Source organism: Geospiza fortis, unplaced genomic scaffold (genome assembly GCF_000277835.1).
Source record: "Geospiza fortis unplaced genomic scaffold, GeoFor_1.0 scaffold491, whole genome shotgun sequence".
Taxonomy (NCBI): Eukaryota; Metazoa; Chordata; class Aves; order Passeriformes; family Thraupidae; genus Geospiza; species Geospiza fortis.
This window is the reverse complement of record NW_005054390.1, coordinates 951,298-970,807: the sequence shown is the minus strand read 5'-3', so window position 1 is coordinate 970,807 and position 19,510 is coordinate 951,298. Positions and strand designations below refer to the sequence as shown.

Sequence of the window (19,510 nt, the reverse complement as noted above, 5' to 3'; positions counted from 1 at the left end):
GTAATTGCACTGAAAAATATTTTTGTTTTGATCATAATAGTTGACTATGTAATTCTCAAATTTTTAATTCTCTAACATTTTAAGTAAAATGCTTAGAGTCGCAGACATGGAATCCAAACAGCATAGAGTCAAAAAAGTGCATTAAGTTGTATCTATTACTAGTACAAGAAACAAAAAGTCCTCTCTGTAATTCAGATGCAGTTATGTACTAAAATATGTAGAGCAGAAATAGCTACGTAAAAAAGTGCTGTGGAAATCTACATTTAGTTAATACTTAATATACTCTGCATCCTTCTACCTCAACCTTATATTTCACAGACTACAGTATTTTTCCTAATCTCAGTATCAAAAATTTAAAACACTCAACTCATTAAAAATTTTATTTGTTTCAAAGCTTAACTCACTGCTTTAACACATTATTACCAAAAAACTTGCAGAACAATTTCCCAAGCAAATGAAGCAGCGCAAAGCCTGCTCATAAATACAAAATCCTTTCAAACTCAAAGTTTCCCACCCACACATTGCAGGCTCTAGAATTTGTTATGACTAGAGAAGGGACAAAAAAACCCTAAACTAACTTGAAAAAACTCTACCCTTAATGCCCTCTTTCTCCAGTTCAAGATCAGTTTCAAGCCCTCAGTCACGAAGTTCTCAATAATAAATCTCTACTATAAGTGCAGATCCAAAATTTTGCGCACAATTACTCTATTTGGAATAAAATAAATCCAAATTATGTAACACAAATTTGCTTCAACTCCTTCAGCTCTATTTAGAGGAATTCCATATAGATCAGAAATATTTTTTTTAATTTTTAAAAAAACCTTACTTGAAAAAACCAACTGTAAAAACTTGCTTATGTAGTTCTTTTTCTTATGTAGAAAGGATGCATATTCTTATATAGAAAGATATCCTTATAAGGAGAAGATACTAATACTTCACAAATATTTAGGCATGAAAGACATCATTGCTGCCAATGGATTTGCTATATCCAACTGAAAAGTGTTATTTTTTTTAGTTTTTCTTTTCTTGGTTGCAATATTGAACTTGCTTTCTTTGATTCCAAGCTTCTTCAAGAAATTCTCGCTTTATACAAACCAAATAACAACATGTGATGTCCTCAAAATAGTATCAGGAGCACTTACTCATCGTACTTGATATGATAAATAGCTTCTTCATCAGTGTCCATACAGTCTGAATAAGATGTGGAAGGTGTACTGTCCAAACTATTTGCATTTTCTCTAGAATGATCTTGATTTAAGTTTCCATTAGTCCTTTTGTAAGTGCTACCACTCTTCCCTTGAGCTTTACCATTCTTATGTCCCTTTGTTGCTCGGGTAACATTTTCTATATGAGCTTCAAACCAGGCTCCAATGTTGATATCACGGGCATCCACCAATTCATTTATCTAAAAGGAAAATTCAATAATGAGTTTATGCTCATTTTATAAAACACCAATTAAGAAAAAAATAAATCAGACAACTTACAGTGCTACTGCTTAACTCTGTTATCAGTAAAACAATCAACTATAATAACTACTTGCAAGTACAAGTAATATGCAGTCATAAATACTTTTATTTGCACTTCTAGCATTTTATTATTCTTCCTTCATTAAATCTAGTATAAATATGAAGTATATGTCATTTTAAAAAGCAATGCTAACTTTTTTTCCCTTCAAATCAAAAAATTTTCCTGATCTGTTCCATTGTCCTTTTCACTTGTTTCACCCGCTGCTATGATAAGCACACACAGTATTAAAATACTAGCTCAAAACCAAAGAGTTTACAGACCTTCCTGAGCCTCCAACCTGGAATTATTATTTTACCTTTCTGTCCTGCAACATTTTTTTAATCATTAAAGACTCAAGGATAGATAGGAAAAAATCTAACTAGATTGCCACCAGAGTCAGCCAGAATGTTATGACTGTAAGAAATGGAACTCATCTCCAGAATTCCTCCCTTCTGTACCCACAGTATTACTACTGGTATTAAGCAACCGAACCATTTTACTATTCTAAATCTTGTTGCATCTTCTCAAGTCTTCAGATAATAAACAGATGCTCCTTTAATAATACTGAGAACACTGAAAGAAAATATTTTAAAAACACTTCAACAGTACATCAACTATAAAAAAATTATTACAACAGAATTAGTGCAGATTAAAAATCTTTAATTATCAATATGAGACACATGCAGATATGCACACACATAAATACACATACGGTTTAAGCTACAATCTTTGCCAGGTACCAACATTGTGCCAGACAGATACCTACCCTCACACACTCCAAAGGCTAATTTCTAAGATATGAATAATCTTATTGTATTTTCACAGGAGCAAAATTCAATGAGTTTTAATATTTAGAGTAAAGCAAGCCTTCAGTATCTGAAAGCACAACTGACAGCAGTTTGAGCTAATAAGTTTATCCCATTAAAGGAATTCCTGGTTTACTCTTGTGATTCCTCTTCTTCAGATAACTTCCCAAACCTTATGTTTTGTTCTTCCATATATGTAAAATGCCAACATGTATTTTTATTTTTACTTTCTTAGAATTTACAGTATTCAAAGTACAGCTTATTACCAGGATGACATTTCAGCCACATGACAAACAAATCAGAGAAGAAGAGCCTTATTTTAAATCTATCAATCTATTTATTTTAAATAGGAACAGTGAATTTTGACACTTCTAAAAGGAACCCTCATGTAGGCACCCCTGTGTAATCTTACATGTTTGAACTAGTTGCAGCTCAGTGGTGCTTTACTTCCTCTTCTCCAAAATACAGCTGAATGAGATACATGCTATTAAGGACTTCCCATCTGCTGCTACTTCATGCAACCAGTTATGCAAGTGCCAAAGAAGCCACGGTAGCCAAGTTAAAATCCATCATATCCAGATCCAGAACAACAAAAATGGAAAAATAATAATAAAACAATACATCAATGCAAACTCCCTTAATCATTCCTTTAAAATACATGCATATGTAATTACATGTGTATAATTACACAACATACTTCCCACGCTTGCAAAGAATAAGAGCAAATAATTATCACCAAAGATTCCTGAGGAGTATAATACAATAATTTTGTGCAAGTGGAGTTTGGTTTAAGAACTTTTTTATTAGTAGCTGTTTGTGAACAGTATTAAACAAACACTGATTTTAATTACAGATTCCATTTGTGTGCTTTTTTTCCAAGCTAGTGGTCTTGGCAAAAATGTTTTTTACTGCAGACAGTGTTTTTTGAAAGAAAAACTGACCACGTTAGAATCAGAAAATGAAACACACATATGTTTCTGAAAGAGCTTTGTTTTTTCTAACATCATTCCTGCATGCCCAAGTCACTGTTACTGTAATTGGTCTCTTGCAACTCATTCTGTTATTCCTCTTTTTGGCCATTGCTTAGCCAAGGTAGTGTTGTCCAGTAAAATCAGGTCCATCTTGGGATGGTCTCCCAGTTCTTAGACCAGATACTACTAACAATTCTTAGTAAAAAGGAACAAGAGTTGCACATAAATCCATCCACTACTAGTCCTTCAGAGCTCACAGAACTGTATTAGATGCCAGGTACAACTGGACTATAAAACAAGCTACAATATTCTGATTTATATAACATACATTTACCGCACAGAGAAACTGTTTAAATCAGTATTTTAACCATCTAACAATAATTTATTATTAACTTTTAGTTCCAATACCAGCTCTACCATTATTTTTTTACAGTTTTTTGAATTGCAGGTTCCATACCAACTAACTTTCCTTCTGGTAGCTCAAATCAGAAAGACAGAGCAGGGCACAGAGGTTTGGAATATTCACAGCATAGAGCAAGTAATAGGTATCTTGTTGAGTCCAGCTCTGGATGAAGATCCAGCGAGACACAGGACTTTGCACAGAGTAAGTTAAAACATTTCTTCAAGTAATTAAACTACTCCTTATTGTTCGACAATGAAATGCAAAAATCACTAAATATATCCACCTCTTTAGCCACCTAACGTACATCACTTTATTAGGCTCTAGGCCTTTTCTACTGACTTGTATTAAGTAAGTTTGCAACCTTTGAACTCCAACACTGGGTAAAAATACATTCTTCAAAGTTTTCAAATACTATAATTAGAAATTTGCATCCATTCATACTGTTATCTACAAATAGCAAACAGTGAAATTCCTATACCCTTAATTTTCTCTAGATATATTGAAAACTCATTGTTGACTGAAAAAGTAATACTTCACAAGTAATGAAGGAGAAAGTGCTAGCTCTCTACAATGAGACATCACAAAAATTTCAGCTGACTTGACAAAATAGGTTTCCTTGAGTATGCTTGCTGATATCACGATTCTCTGTTATATTTTCTGATTTAATCCTGAACAAAGCAGCTAAGAGACTACTTGATATTTAACACATTGAAATGTAATATTCTTGAAAAATAAACATTTTGGTACTCTTTTCCTCAGATCAGTCTTTCTCATACTACCTTTTACACTCCTTGATTAATTGTAAAGTTTAAGAACTGAAGAACTGGAGCTCTTCCCATTGTAATAAATGGATATAAAAGAAAAAGGAAGCACACAAGCATGAGTCTCTGTATTTAAGCTACTGATTTTGTGACTTCCTGATTCCTCAGAGAACAAACAGAAGTCTAACTGAAATTACCTTGTATACGTGTGGCAGCCTCTGTTGCATTAAGGCTACAGAAATTTGGCAGAGAATGAACCCCCTGGTGTTCCAGCTGGACTTCAGAGATCAGAGGGCTGGGTGCCACTGGGCTTGATTCCTGCACTATGTCTGGCGGTGTTCAGTAACATGCACACTCCAGATTCATCAACAGTGCAGCTCACTGAAGCACCAGATGGCGGATTCAGGATCGCCAGTGAGCAATGCACTAACCACAGAGTGTTAATATGTGTCATGACAGAAGGTTACAGTAACAGACATCGTTAGCACTATAAACACCTATACGTTAATACTCATGTATACTAATAAATGTTTGTATATATATGTGTATATATATATATATTCAGCTATAATAATAAATATTCCCAAACATAAGTATTCATATGTGTGTGAATAAATACTCCTGGGCCTGCTCCAATGCAACTAAGAGGTACAAAGCCCATCTAAATGTACCCCTTCAGAGAATGAGGAGAGACATTATCAGCCTATACCAAGCAAGCAGAGGTGTTTTCCCCCACTGTCTTTTGTCCCAAAAATATCCCTTCTATATTATAATTTTTTGTCCTACCCAAAAGGAACAATTTCATGTTACAGGTGGGGTTGTGGTGACTGTGGTCTTACACAGACATGTTCTTTTTTATCTGAATTCCTAGGTGTGTGAAAATTACTATCCAAATTGGACTTAATGAAGATCTTAATAACTTTTGGTGAGAATTTACAATTGATACAAAAGGTAAAAGAAACACTTTAGTCCATCTGCTGAAGTGGCAGTAAGGGCTCTCTGACCTCTCTGCCTGATAGTCTTTGTGCACATCCTTATCTCCATAAAGAAAACGGACTTTTAAGCAAGGCTTGTCATACATGGTAAAGGAGGAGTGAAGCCAATGCCTGGTGCAGCTGTTCCTCTGTACCTCACTGAAACAACACAGGGCCATGAGCCCTCTGCTTCACTCCAGACATTGCTCCATTCTTAGACCTTGCTTGAGCCAGGTGCAAGATCAGCCAGAGAGCGGCCCAGCTCATGGTTTTCTCAGTCAGATTTGTTAATTCTTCAAAGACTTAAGGCAACATTGTAGCAAGACGCATTTATGGCAACCTCAACTTCCTTTTCCTTCTCTGTAATTCTGGACATTTTCTAGCAAAATAATTACTCTTATGGCTATGTCTTATCTAAGAGAAACACCCAAAGAGGAGGTGAAATGCTATCATTCCTTACAGATAGATATACATAGATATATTCATATACACATATTCTACTAAATTTTCAATAAACTAGCAATCTGGAAACTGCGCCTTTTCTGTTTAAATTAAACTTTCGGTACTCTGATGGAATCCTTCTAACTATACTGAAAAATTCAACAAAGTTCAAAATTAAATGAATACTAGGTATGCAAATCCTAAAAAATCTACATTAAAAAAGGTATCACTACATAACATATAGCTTAAAGAAATTGTGTATTTCCACAATTTGTCTAATTCTAATGCAGCACTGAATCATTAGTACTAAAACAATTATTTGGAAAGCTTGAAGAAAAAAGAAGGGTAAAAGCTACACTTTAACACATTTTCTTTACTAGCTTCTTTTGTTCATAAGAAAGTATTTGTTTCACAGCTACTCTAAGTTTTTCAATAATCTGTTTTGAAGAATACAGTGTGTCAGAGTTTGAGAACTCTCCTGAAAAGTGAGATTGGTCCAAGGGACATGCTCATGACTCTCCAAGAGTCAGTTTAAATTATGTGAATTTCATTTAAGCCAAATTGGGGAATTAAATAATAAAAGAAAGCAATGAAGATACACTCTTTGAAACAATAAAACAATGCTTTTTTTGCTTTATTTAACAATACTTTTTTATTTTCTAAAAATAAAATTAAATCCGCAGGAGTGAAGTTTGTACATACCTTGTACAATCCAATGCCAGGATCAATGAGAAACGAGCGAGACGATGTAGACGGCTGACTCGGTGATCCACTGTTTGTTTTTTTGACTTTGTTCTTGCAGTTGGAAGCAGCACAGGGATTGACTTCTCCATCCTGATCTGTCACAGATGCAGCAGTAGGAGCTTCAGAATCAGAACGTATCAAAAGCTGAACTATGTCATTTAGTCCAACATTGTAGTCAAATAAAGTGTGTCCATCTTCAAGCTGTCAAAAGAAACACGTACTTGTAAAACTCTACCTTAAGGTACCTAAGTAGTTTTTAAATCTTCTTATTATAGACAATAATTGTGCAGACCAGAAGAGGGAAGCCATATCTTACTGATAAATAAAAACCTTTGTCTTGAGTCTATGAAAACACGAACTCCTCAAGCTAACTGCAACCATAATTTCATTGATTAAAAATCACTGGAAGACTTAAAACTAGGAAAACACATCTCTACAGACTCATGTCACCTACCTACAATTAACCTAAGAAACACAAAAAATGACAAGTTAGGAAATACAAGAAGCAGTACTGCTGCTTTGCTCAGTTAAATACCGTTAATGACCCAGGGCATCTTTGAAGCAGAGATTTGATTCACCTGAAAGTATAATGTATTGCTTAGAGACAGCAAAATTAGTATTAGTTATACTTTACTTCACACTGCAGTGGGACAAAAACATGCATGACTGAAAAACATGCACTAAAAAACTGACATCTTTCCAAACTATTCTAACAAAAAAGTTATCTACCCCTTTTCTCAAGAACAGGTGTTATTTTCAACACCAATTAATATTTCATAAATTTTTTCAAACAGAACAGGTTTCATCACCTTGTGGGCAGTATCCATACAACAAGAAAAAGGGGGGAAGAAGAAACAGGAAAGAAAAAAAAGGAACACCTCTCCAGTTTCTCACTAATAGTTTTATCTAACATTCAAACAATCTCAGGATAGACAAAACTGGAATCCGTATTTCTTTCTCCATCCCCTCTGCTTTTTCAAAACAACTCTAAATGGCAGGGGACTGTTATGAACAGAAGCTGACAGTCTATCAATGAACCAGTTCTTCCATGAACTTAAAATCTTGCAAAAAAATTAACTTTTCTTACTGCTGATAATCACTGTACCCACAGCTGGGACCTGTAAACAGGAGTATTCATAGTTTGAGTTGAAGCTGACATAGCTGTCTGATCAACAGGTACAGGACAGAATCTCACTCAGCTGCCCATTTTCAAATCAGTTCAACACACAGCACACAAAACCATACTGAAGACTTTCATGCTGTAACTATTAAAGGAATGCAAGTCTTAAAGCAGAAATCTCCAGTAGCTGTGATTGTTCAGGTGACTTCCGACACCACCTCATATGCCTAGGCCTTCTTCATACTGAGAAGGAAGGGGCTTAAGTAACCTTTTTCCATCCCACCATGTCATAACTGCCTACACTTTTGACAATTCTTTCACAAAGGGCATACAAGTGTTCTTGCAGTCCTACTACAATCCAGGATTTGTGGGCTGTTCATACCACAAGTATTTTCACTGTTAATAAGTTTAAAGCATTATTCTTATATTCAAAGTACAAATAAACCCAAAACAAAGACAAATAATGATATTGCAAAACTGTACTGGAGGGGATATCCACCTTGCTACAGCTTCTGACCACTACCCCAGGCCACATTTAAGATTAAACCCCTCTCAAGTAATTTTTCTTGGTTGCAAAATGGTTAAAAAGTTCAGCAGTACATCTGCAAAAGAGACCAATTCTGAAATAATGAATAAATTGGATGTTATTGGAGACACATAACTGCTCAGTTTTTCTGTTCCAACTGGATTGCACAAACTGTGGCAGAGATTACAGCGTAGTTCCTAGAATCCTGTATATAAGGAAGGAATAAGGAAATCTTCTGAAAGCTAAGGCACTGGAGAAAAAATGGTAACTTTGCTCCTGGTAGACCAAAAGTATGTAAGCAGCATGCAGATGAGAGCTTTGCTCCTCTGCTTTTGTTCCTGCTCTCTCAGGACAGGTCCTGTGCAGGCTGACAGAAAAATATCTTGGGGTACAGCAGTTTAAAATTTAAAGTTAATTCAGTAAAGATGTAAATCTGAACAACCTGAACTATCTACAATAGCTAGGTAAATATGTCTAGTCTTCACAATCTATTCTTCAGGTCATGATTGCATATTAAGTTATATAACTAATCCACAAGTAAGTCCTCCCTATTAGCATGAAAGGTAAAAGAAACCCCAACTACAAAAAAAGAGGGGGAAAAAAGGAATCTGTCCAGGAATTGTTATATTTAACATACACAGAAACAAAGACTTAACAAGGCTAGGCCTTGAGTAACAAGCTGCCTTCTCTAACAGCAGGCACACACACCACCACACCCAAACTACCTACTCCTGCACAACAGTAAGACAAGTCTCCTCTTTGTAGGCATCAAAACCCACCTGGAAATGTTCCTACTGACCTGTTTAATGTTGCCTGTCTTGGTGGGTGTGGGTTGCACTAAATGACCTCCAGAGGTCCCTTCCAACCCTAAATAATCCGTTATTTGGTCTAGTCAGCTTTGATGAACATGAACTAAATGGTCAGCCAAATAAACTGATGACTGCAAAGTCGCCCAATTTACAGAATAAATGTATAAAAAATTAGACTATTAAATGGTTGAGAAAGTGGTTGGATGGTGGCATCCAGAGGGTAGTGGTCAGTGGCTCAAAGTCCAAATCTTATTTAATGAATCTTCATTAATGACACAGACAATGGAATTGAGTGCACTCTCAGCAAGTTTGCAGATGACATCAGGCTGAGTGGTGCTGTTAACACACTTGAACGATGGGATATCCAGAGGGACCTGGACAGGTTGGAGTAGTGTGTCCATGGGAATCTCATGAGGTTTTATAAGATCAAGTGTAAGGTGCTGCATCTGGGTCAGAGCAATCCCCTGATACCAGCACAGGCTGGGGATGAACAGATCTCAGCAGCCCTGCCCAGAAGGGCTTGGGGTGCTGGTGGGTGAGAGGCTGGACGTGACCCAGCCGTGGGCACTCCCAGCCCAGAGAGCCAAAGGTGTCCTGGGCTGCATCCAGAGCAGCATGGGCAACAGGGCCAGAGAGGGGATTCTGCCCCTCTGCTCTGCTGAGACCCCACTTGCAGGGCAGCATTCCCAGCACAGGAAGGACATGGAACTGCTGGAGTGAGTCCAGAAGAGGCCAAAAGCATGATTGGAGGGACAGAGATGGAGCATCTCTCCTACAAGGAAACTGAGATTTTTTTCAGCCTGGAGAAGAGAAGGCTTAAGGGTCACCTAATTGCAAACTTCCAGTTCCTAAAGGGAGCCTACAAGACGGAGAGGAATCTTTAATAAGGGTATGTAGTAGCAGAACAAGAGGCAATGGCTTCAAACCTGAAAGAGAACTGGTTCAGATAAGATATTAGGAAGAAATTCTTTACAGAGGCTGGTAAGACACTGAAACAGGTTGCCTGGAGAATCTGTGGATGCCCCATTCCTCAAAGCGTTCAGGGAGAGAATGCATGGGGCCCCTAAGCAATCTGGTCTGTGAAAGGTGTCCCTGCCCACAGCAGTGCATTTGGAACAAGATCATCTTTACAGTCCATTTGAACCCAAACCATTCTATGATTCTATGATCTGCCAAAGTGATTGTGGCTTGTTTTTTCCCCTCGGTTTTTATCAGTTATACTCTCTGCAGGAATATTTTATGACACCAGATTATTCTGTGACTAGTGAGGTCACACTTATGTCTCAAAGCACAGTAACAGACATAGGCACACTTCACGTCTCCTACTGTGATAGCGAAATAGCTCCTCTATAAGCAAGAAGTATGCTCCTGAGTATGAGCAACTGTGTAACTTTAGACCAAGTTGATACACTGCAACAGTGTCTGCTTCTAGAAACAAAGCAGAGCACCACAGAAACTCAACCAGCAGAATTAATCACATGCTTTTTGATTTGCAAGAACCGATATGTGAATCTGCAGGTATACCTATGCTTAGCCATCACTTCATCCCTGACAACTGAAATCCTTGGAGTAACAAATTTGGAAAACAGTGTTTAGAGAAATTTCACATAGGAGAGCAGATGGTTTTTCTGATGGATTTATGATGTTTTTTCTTGAATTACAGTAGACAATTTTATCCCATTCTGCTGCATAAAGACACTAAGAAGATTCCCTAAAAATATGTTTGCCCAGACAGCACGTTAAAAGAAAAGAAACAAACATTACATGTTTAATAGGCATTTAAGGTCACTTGTCAATCACAAGTTCATATATGCAAACAAGAAACAAAAGTAATCACACAAGTATCAGATAATCAATCTCCTTCAACTCAGCTATGATTTCTTCATGGGTGATTAGAACATGTCCAAGAGCAAAAATAACTGAACAGGCAATTTCTTTTATGAAATTTTACTAGCTCTTCTGATTCTACTGCCGTAAGAAAAAGATGGATTTCTTTTCCTTAGTAGTAGATTTCACTTTCAGTTTCAATTCCTCTTAAAGACTGGCATGTTTCAAAAGCCTTTATGGCTTCATTAACATATTCTGAATAAAACAACACTAAAGAGCAACTAGCTTTACTGTATCTAGCACTCTATCACTATTCTAAATACATGTAAGTTGATAAAAAGATTACATCTTCCAAATGTATTTTCATCATAATGTGTTACAGACACTATCAATTTCAAAAGAGTCCTAGAGAAGGTTTTTATAAATACTTAAAGGCAACACAGCACTGTGCTTACACTACTACACAAGAGCAGCCACAGAAATGCAATACTGGAATTGATACCTACCTACTATCACTGTTAGAAGAACTGTCCTGAAATATCAAGCCACAAATTACTTTAAAAGCGTGTAGAAGCTGCACTTACATGAGCATGAATAATCATGTAGAATGTGGTATGATACTGCATTACTTGGGTAAAAAAAATTGCCTGACAAGTAATTTACCAATTACTATCACACTAACTACAAGTCCCAGCAGAAGAACAGCTCATTATGGCTTCTACAGCAGGTACAGAGACCTCCCAAGAAAGCACATAGTAATTGTTATATCTTAATGTGTGATCTGGGAGCAGGATGACCTTAATCCAGCCATTGCACTTGACAATAAAGATCTTCAGTCACCTATGAAAGTGTGCCTTTAAGTATCTTCTGAGGTTTTCTTTTCCAAGAAATGTGCCTGTACCTAGCAATACAGATGAAATAAACAACAATAATGCAGATGAGCTCTTTCATTAACAATGTAGGATGAAAAATTAAGTGACATCAATCTTATTCTGCACAGGCATTACATGCACCTGGCAAATTTAACAGGAAATGTGTAAGAGTAAAGATTTTCAAGTTCAGTAAAAAACTTGGTTAGGAGTTTGTTAGAAGTTATCCAGAGGGTATTAGTCTGAAGAAATCAAGAATCTATAACTTCCAGCTGGGTACTTACTGGAAGCAAGCAAAGTGGACTTCCAGAACTTCACATATTTTCCATCTTAAGAATGGTGTACAAACCTAACTTTTCCTGCCTGAAGTAGGCTGCTGGAATTAAATTCCACAGAAACATTGAAACATACCTCTAACCAGCACCTAGTAACAGAAAACTCAAAATCAACTTGTCAGCATGTAACAGTGAATTTTGGGCAATGGGATCGGCTCAGGAGAAAAACAATGGAATAACCTTTACTATCCAACACTGGACTCTTGTTTATGGACTTCAGCCATTCTCAGAGTGTGCTCAGTTTGCTTACATTTTCAAAGCTGAAAGAGAACCTGATCAGTATTTTTAATTTCACATGAAAAAACTGCACCTCCACCTGGATTCTATTCAAAAGAATGCTTAAGGACTCTGGTATCTTTAAATACATGTATTAACCACATTCAGAGTAGTAGGCACATAGTCAGGTTTTTACTGTAACTGCGCAGTGACACTGTTTCACATGTAAGTGCAGTTGTCTCAGCTACAACAGAGACAAAAGCAAAATAAAGGGAGAATCTAGTAGCCAACCATCTAAGAAAGTTAATGTCTTTACAGATTTAATATAGGCTGACTTCAAGTGTACGAAACTCCAAGACATCCACTTCCTCCTCAAGCAACTGTAGTTTTAACAATATTTGTTACAGGTTCCATACAATCTGCTCTCTCAAAAAATATTTTGTCTGGTGATCATTCTACTAAAACATCCCACATTCTTCTGTCACATGGGGCAATTTTTTTATGCCATCAGTGAAGTGTTTTAGACATGTATCAGTAACTGTTGAATGCCCAAGGTATTTCCAGCCCTGAACAATGCAACTCCTCAAACAATCCATTATATCAAGAAGATAAGAAGGCAAACATCTCTAAGCACATCTACAAGGTTTACAGGCTCCTTCTCACATGTCTACAGCAGACCAGTTCCGAAGTGTGGGTTTGGGCTTCACAATACTTTCTCCACATTTAACTGAGGTTTTTACATATATATTCTGCAAGACATAAACACACTCTGTTCATACTGGTTTTTTTTCTGGTACTCCTGCAAGTTTTCTCCTAACTCTCCCCTCCTATTTTTAGCAGAGATCCTAATAGAAACCAAATAGCTACACCTACTAATCTTACACAAAATCTAACTACAATACAGATTTACTTTTCTAAATAGGAAATAACTTCTATCGTGCTTGAAAAGATATATCAAAGAAACCATGGGTCACCCTCAGAAATAAAAAAAGAAATCCCAGGTTAGACTTACTAGTGCTTTTTGTCCTGATTTGGATTTCATGGCTTGCTCTTAAAAAATAAATGCAAATGGCAGATCATTCCCTAATTTCAAGAAGGAGAATGTACTCATCAATTAAAAAGATTTAAAAAAAAGAAAATCCTTGCTGTGCCTTTGCTCTGTCTTTTAGAGAAACACACAAGTAGGTGAATTATCTGGACAACCAAGTTCTCTGATAGGCTTTAGATCCATATTCCTCCAAAACAGAATACGGACAGACCACAGCATTTCGTAACACAGTAACCAAAGAAGTTATTAGTGTCTGGAGAATATGGTCTAAATTAGACTCAGTTCTGTCAATTTTTTGCAACAAGACTCACATTTCAAAGCAGCCTACAAGAACGTTTGAATATGTGATGCCACCGAAAACTCCAAGTTGGCGACACAAGCTAGCCTTTATATCAGAGAATATGCTCCCTTCTGACTGCTTATGTGTGTTATACAACAGCTAAGGACCTGCCCTGGACACAAGGAAAAAGACATTCATAACACTGGATAGTATCAAATTACTTTCTATCAATTAACCATATCTTAAGTAGGTATCATAGTCTCAGAGAGATTCCCATAGTCTCAACAGAAAGCACACAGTGAAAGTAATTCCTAGGTAACAAGAATATGGAAGCTTTCATAATCTAACAAAGGCTTTTCTACAACTGCAGTTACAACCAAAGAGTTTGATCATACCACAGTGCAAATATGCTGTGTTTGTTCAACTCTCCCCACAAAGAGGAAGTCTGTCATGCTATAAAAAGCCACACAACATAGAAACAAATTACAGAATCTTGTTGCTGGTATGGTCAGCAATTACACATCAATCTTGGTATAAACATAATGATAAATGTACATTAGTCATCTTCATTCTCAATCAACAAGACTAACTTTCTCTGAGAAGACACTGACGCTTTTCCTGAAACTCTGTACCTAAAATTAAGAACAAAAGCCTACATTCTCCAATAAACGAGAGGGTTTTACACCTTTTCTACAAAAGTATTTGCAGAGTGTATAGGTGGTACCAAGGTATTTTACCTTTTGGTCTGAAATAAACACAATCCAAAACAGATTCCAGTGTACAAGATTAGTACCAACACAAAAACAGTTGAAAGTAAAGAGCTGCAAGACTTCCTGACTTTATCAGAAAATCACGGTAAATGCAGCTATGTTCAGTCTCAACTAATTGCTTCAGAGAGTTCAAGTCTGCACCTCTTCCAAATTAAATTTTTTATAAAGCAGATTATGTTTTGAAGATTATTTATTCCTTTGTTACTGAGATACAGAAAAAAAATGTTAATTTAGATATGGTAGTTTCTTCTTGGATGAAACTCTAAGTCCCATTAAAGGAACATTTGCTCATTAACTTCTAGCTGGAAGTTAGAGCAGCAAGGTTTCTCTCCTTCTGCCATTCTAAGGAGCCTTCTAATTATTAAGTAAATAGAAGTTCATGGCGTCTTCTGCATGCTCTTGGATGTTATTTGATACTGTCCTTAAAAAATAAAAAAAAAAGCAAGCATGTCAAAATATATAGCTGCATAGAGATCCTCAGCAGCATGGAAAGAATCATCCATCCCTGCACTGATTAGATGAGAAGGGTCAAGTACCTCCTGTATGATGGTATGGGCTTCTATAGCAAAGGCAATTGAAGTTCAGCAACAGTGGTGCCAGCGAGAGCAAAGGGCTATCTGCAGCTTGTGAGGACACCTGTAATGAAGAACTGGTTATTATCTCAAGCTTCCATAGTCAACAACAAAAATCTAAAAACCCCAATAACCAAGTACATTTTTACGTAATTTTACAGTTAAATCATTAAGAATAGAGAATTAATAGCTTTTAAAGAATAGAATCCTCTCATAACTATCTGTGTTATTCATATCAACATTTGATTACATATTATCATGGAAAATCATCATAATCTAGTGTCAGTGTAGGCCTTGCATTCTGCATCTAAGGGTTTGGGGAGTTCTTTATAATATAAAAAAAATATTCCTTTTCTAAGAGCTTCCAGACTAATTTTAAAAAGTACATATACTAAACTATCCTAACCAAATTACATGAATGTGTGACTCAAGTGTGCAGTGTGACTTTTGGGGATGTCCTGCACAGGATGAAGAGTTGGATTCGATGATACCTGTGTGTCCCTTCCAACTCAGCGTATTCTGTGATTCTGGGAGTAAATATACATGCCATAAAATATCACCCTAAAGTTGGCTGCAATTTCTTAGAGGTTACATAATTCTCTTTCAGGTTCCTAATACTTAAATAATACATACAAACCAGTATAAAGTATCCTGTTTTCACCTATGTTTCTTTGCTTTGCTTTCAGTTTGTTTAGGTGCTTTAAATAATAAAGACAATTAGATCCAAGAATGGTAAATTGCATTATTAGCTTTATAGTAACAATTTAACAAAAAGATCATTTTAGTAAACTTCTGCAATCATATAATAAAAACTCACTCACAGGCCCAACAAACCTACTATCAGCTAAGCTTTGAGTATACACCATTAATTCACTATGTTGGGAATTTTGGTATGCAGTCTGATCATATCTGACTTGAAGACTCCAGATGACTCTCCTCATGCTACAGAGCTACTTGCTACCAGCTTCATCAAAGAATGGCAATTACTTCCCTTCTAAGGTTTCTTCAAACTGTTTCTCTAAAACAAGATCTTAACTGCTCCAGCTGAAGATTTCTCACCCCAGATTTCTGCCTGAAGCAGATGGGGTTTGGACAGCTTCAGCTGAAAATATTTACAATTTTCCAAGCAAAATAAAGCTGGGAAGAGTCTGCGCTAAGAAACTCAATTGTTCTATGAATAGGCTTAGCACTCCCATTCTTGAGGGAAAGACTTCACAAGTATTGCTTTTCAAGCTTTTGGGAAATTCACCCAAGTTGTAAGTATTAAGAAAAACTTAAACATACAGTATACAAACCTGAAGTTTGGAAGCTTCAGCTCACATGAGATTCCACCCATTATTGAAGTGCCAGCCCAGGTTACCCAGAAGCTAGTGCTCTTGTATAATAAAGGCATGCCCTTTTGCCAGATTTTTAACTGCGTGTTTTACTCAAGCTACTTTACCACAAGTATGTTCTCATGCAAAGCTAAAGTTCCTCCACTCCTCTTACCCCTCTATTGTTTCAGTTAAATTTTACAGAAACAAAACCCAAATACTTGGATGAACTAGTCTGACAAACTACACTTTAAATATTCAGCTTGCATGGCTAAGTAACACAATGCATACTACCATACTTTGTGCAAAAAAGCAGAGCTGAATTTCTTCTAGTGAAGTAGGCCTGATTTGCAGCAATTTTCACTCAAGTAAATAAACAGCTTCATATTCTCATCTCCTCCTGCTGACTTCAGTCTCCCATGAAACAACTTAGGAGTGGTTTCCTCACCAACAAGATTAATGACTTCAAAAGTTGTTTCAGTCACTGACTCCTACAAATATCAGCAAAGAAGCCTTTGGGCTCCAATGTCTTTTTCCCCTATTTTGATAAGCATTATGGAAAAGATACTGAGATAATGGGGTTTTTTAACAGCAGTCATTTACAAATTTTCACCAAATTCAAATTCCAACAGGGTGGGATGGGATGATGACAGAAGCCAACAAAAGACTTTAGTTCTTATCTTCCACAAACAGTAGATATTGCTGAAATACAAGAGTGTGCATGTTTAGTTATATGCAAAACATAAGTAGGTATTAATACTCTTCCAGTATTACAGAAAATCTCAAGCTCTCTGGTGCATTTTCAAATTTAAACTTCCATGTACTTTTACTGCTCTATTTTTCCAGTATTGTAACTGAAAGAAACCAGAAATCCCACAATGAGTGTAACTTGGCTCTACAGAAAATCTGTTCTCATAGGTCAAAATGGAAAGATATCTCCTTTACTTTCATGAGTAAACTAAGAATTTCTATTCTCAAGAACAGCTTCACATGCTTTCCAATTAGGAGAAAGAATATGCTGCTGGAAATCAGATTGTTGTCTTGCTATTCTGAATTTCTCTAAGAACAAGTTTACTCAAAGTTAACACATAACACAGAAAAATATTAGACGTGAATAGTCTGCAGTGGGGCAAGGTTAAAATATGTTTTATTCCAGCATAAGGAAATATTTGTGGCCCTATAGCAAAATCCTTCCAGATAATGATCCTTTCAAGAGGGAAAGTAAGAGACATCACTGCAGGTTTCTATGTTCAGTAGACTTCTCTGGCTAACTGCAGAGTTAAGAATAAAAAAACTTTCAGACAAAGTTCCACCTCAATCTAGAATATGCCTTGACTTCTGTGGCTAGTAGAGTCATTCAGCTTGGCAGAAATGTGGAGCCCCAGAGAGCACAGGATGTCCTGTACACATTATAGAGTAATACTATCTTGGTCATGTGAATGGTAGGTCCTTCTGACAGTAAAAGATGTCAACCTATTCAACAAAGTAGTGCTATTCTTGGCATTTACAAGAAAAAAACCCACAACACAACAGAAATACAAAATACTACATTAATGACAACACTAGGTTTCCTCCAGTAGTTCTAGGGTATTTAAACCTTAAAAACAGACACGAGAAGTACTGATCACTTAAGTTCTTGCATTTGTCTTTGAAGATCAGACAACAGCAAACTACAGAACAGCATATTAACTGGATGCAGAGATTCCTGCAAAATTATGGCTCCAGCGCAAAATCTTAGTTGAAATTGTTCTCTACTGCAAGCTAAGAACATGATACTGTTGCAATTCAGCCCACAAACAATGACTCACTTAGGTTTCTACATCCTTATAACCTCATATATCTCCCATATATTTTAGGAGGACATTACTTAGACAGGCTTCCCACTACTTGTAAGATCCAAGGATTTCTAGAAGTTCCCAGGTAGACTACAGTAAGCAGCATTCAGTAGCAGGATCATGGTTCTACTAGTAGACTGTACAGATTTAACCATACTGAGCGCTAAACAGACAAAATAAGAAAAGGATTTCACCTAGATAATATTTTAACCATACATACAGCAATCTTCAGGGGGTGTTTAAGTTTTCACCTCAGTACACTCCTTTCTGTTCATCTCACATTTAACTAAAGTGACCTTTTTTTATTCTTAATAATAAAATGAATATTGTTTTATTTTATCCGAGTCCTAAAAGAATTAAGTTATTTAGCTTCATGTTCTCAACATCCAGTTCTACTTGTGCAAGAGCAACCCTTCTGATCTTTTTTCTTATGAGCACCATGGAAACAGAAAAGCAACCCATAATAAAGAAGGAAACTTCTGAATTAATCATGGTAATTACAAGAAAATTAACATTTATGGGGAGTGAAACTATAAAAACCCAGTTCCCTAATTCTTCACTAACATGATCCCAACTGTGCCCTAAACTGGATATCCTAAGTACCAAACTCACACATGCTGCTCATGTAGGCAACTTCAGCTATAATATTTCACTATCCTGTTTTCTCAAGCAAGACATTTGTTAACTAAAATGTTCATGCTAATTGGACTGGCCACTGTCAGATTACACAGGAAAGCACTACTCATTACAGGCTCATCTTCCCTGCTTCTCAGATAAAGAATTTAGGGTAAAAACCTCGGGTTTGCCCCACATAAACATCTGTACCCAAAGAAGTGTGCTAGCACAGAACAAAGCTGAGTTATACAACTCCAAGACTCATGTTCCTTGATTTGGCCCCTTCAGAAAAACACATATTCGTACATAATGTTCCTTAGAGACCAGCCCTTACTAGTGCTGACTGTCACTAATCTGTAGAACACAAAATCTAGTCATTTGCTATTGGTTCAAAATCCTAGCCACTAATGCTTGCCTCCTGGTTAACAGTTAAATTTCTCTTTTTTAAGTTTTCTCTACGTGTTTGTAAAGATACACACTTTATCTCTTTTGAGGCAGAAATCTTACTGCTGTGCATTACTCAACATTCATCTGCTGTAAGAAGATGCATCTTCGGAGTCACTTTCCCTGAACTGTACCACGCATTCGGTGCCTTCCGCGTCAGGTAATAGCTATGCTTCACTTTCACTACTCGAGCACTGCACACACCTCGTAGTTTACGAAACGCGGCTTCAAAGGTTACACCCATCAGTGAAGTTACAGCCTGAGGCGACCTGCTCGGAGCAAAATCTTTCCGCCGCCCCAGGGGAAGGGAGGTTCCACCTCACGG

The 19,510-nt window shown here is 36.7% G+C and overlaps 1 protein-coding gene across 1 annotated transcript in view; it reads right to left on the bottom strand.

Annotated features, from left to right (window-relative positions):
- UHRF2 (ubiquitin like with PHD and ring finger domains 2) overlaps nucleotides 1-19,429 on the bottom strand; it is an 85,865-nt gene extending 66,436 nt beyond the window's left edge. Inside the window, exons 1-3 of the mRNA XM_031060777.1 lie at nucleotides 19,304-19,429; nucleotides 6,565-6,807; nucleotides 1,143-1,405 (exon numbers count right to left, since the gene is read on the bottom strand). Of these exons, the coding sequence (XP_030916637.1) occupies nucleotides 1,143-1,405; nucleotides 6,565-6,807; nucleotides 19,304-19,429 (632 nt within the window). The remainder of the gene's footprint in view (nucleotides 1-1,142; nucleotides 1,406-6,564; nucleotides 6,808-19,303) is intronic.
- Nucleotides 19,430-19,510: the final 81 nt, after the last annotated feature.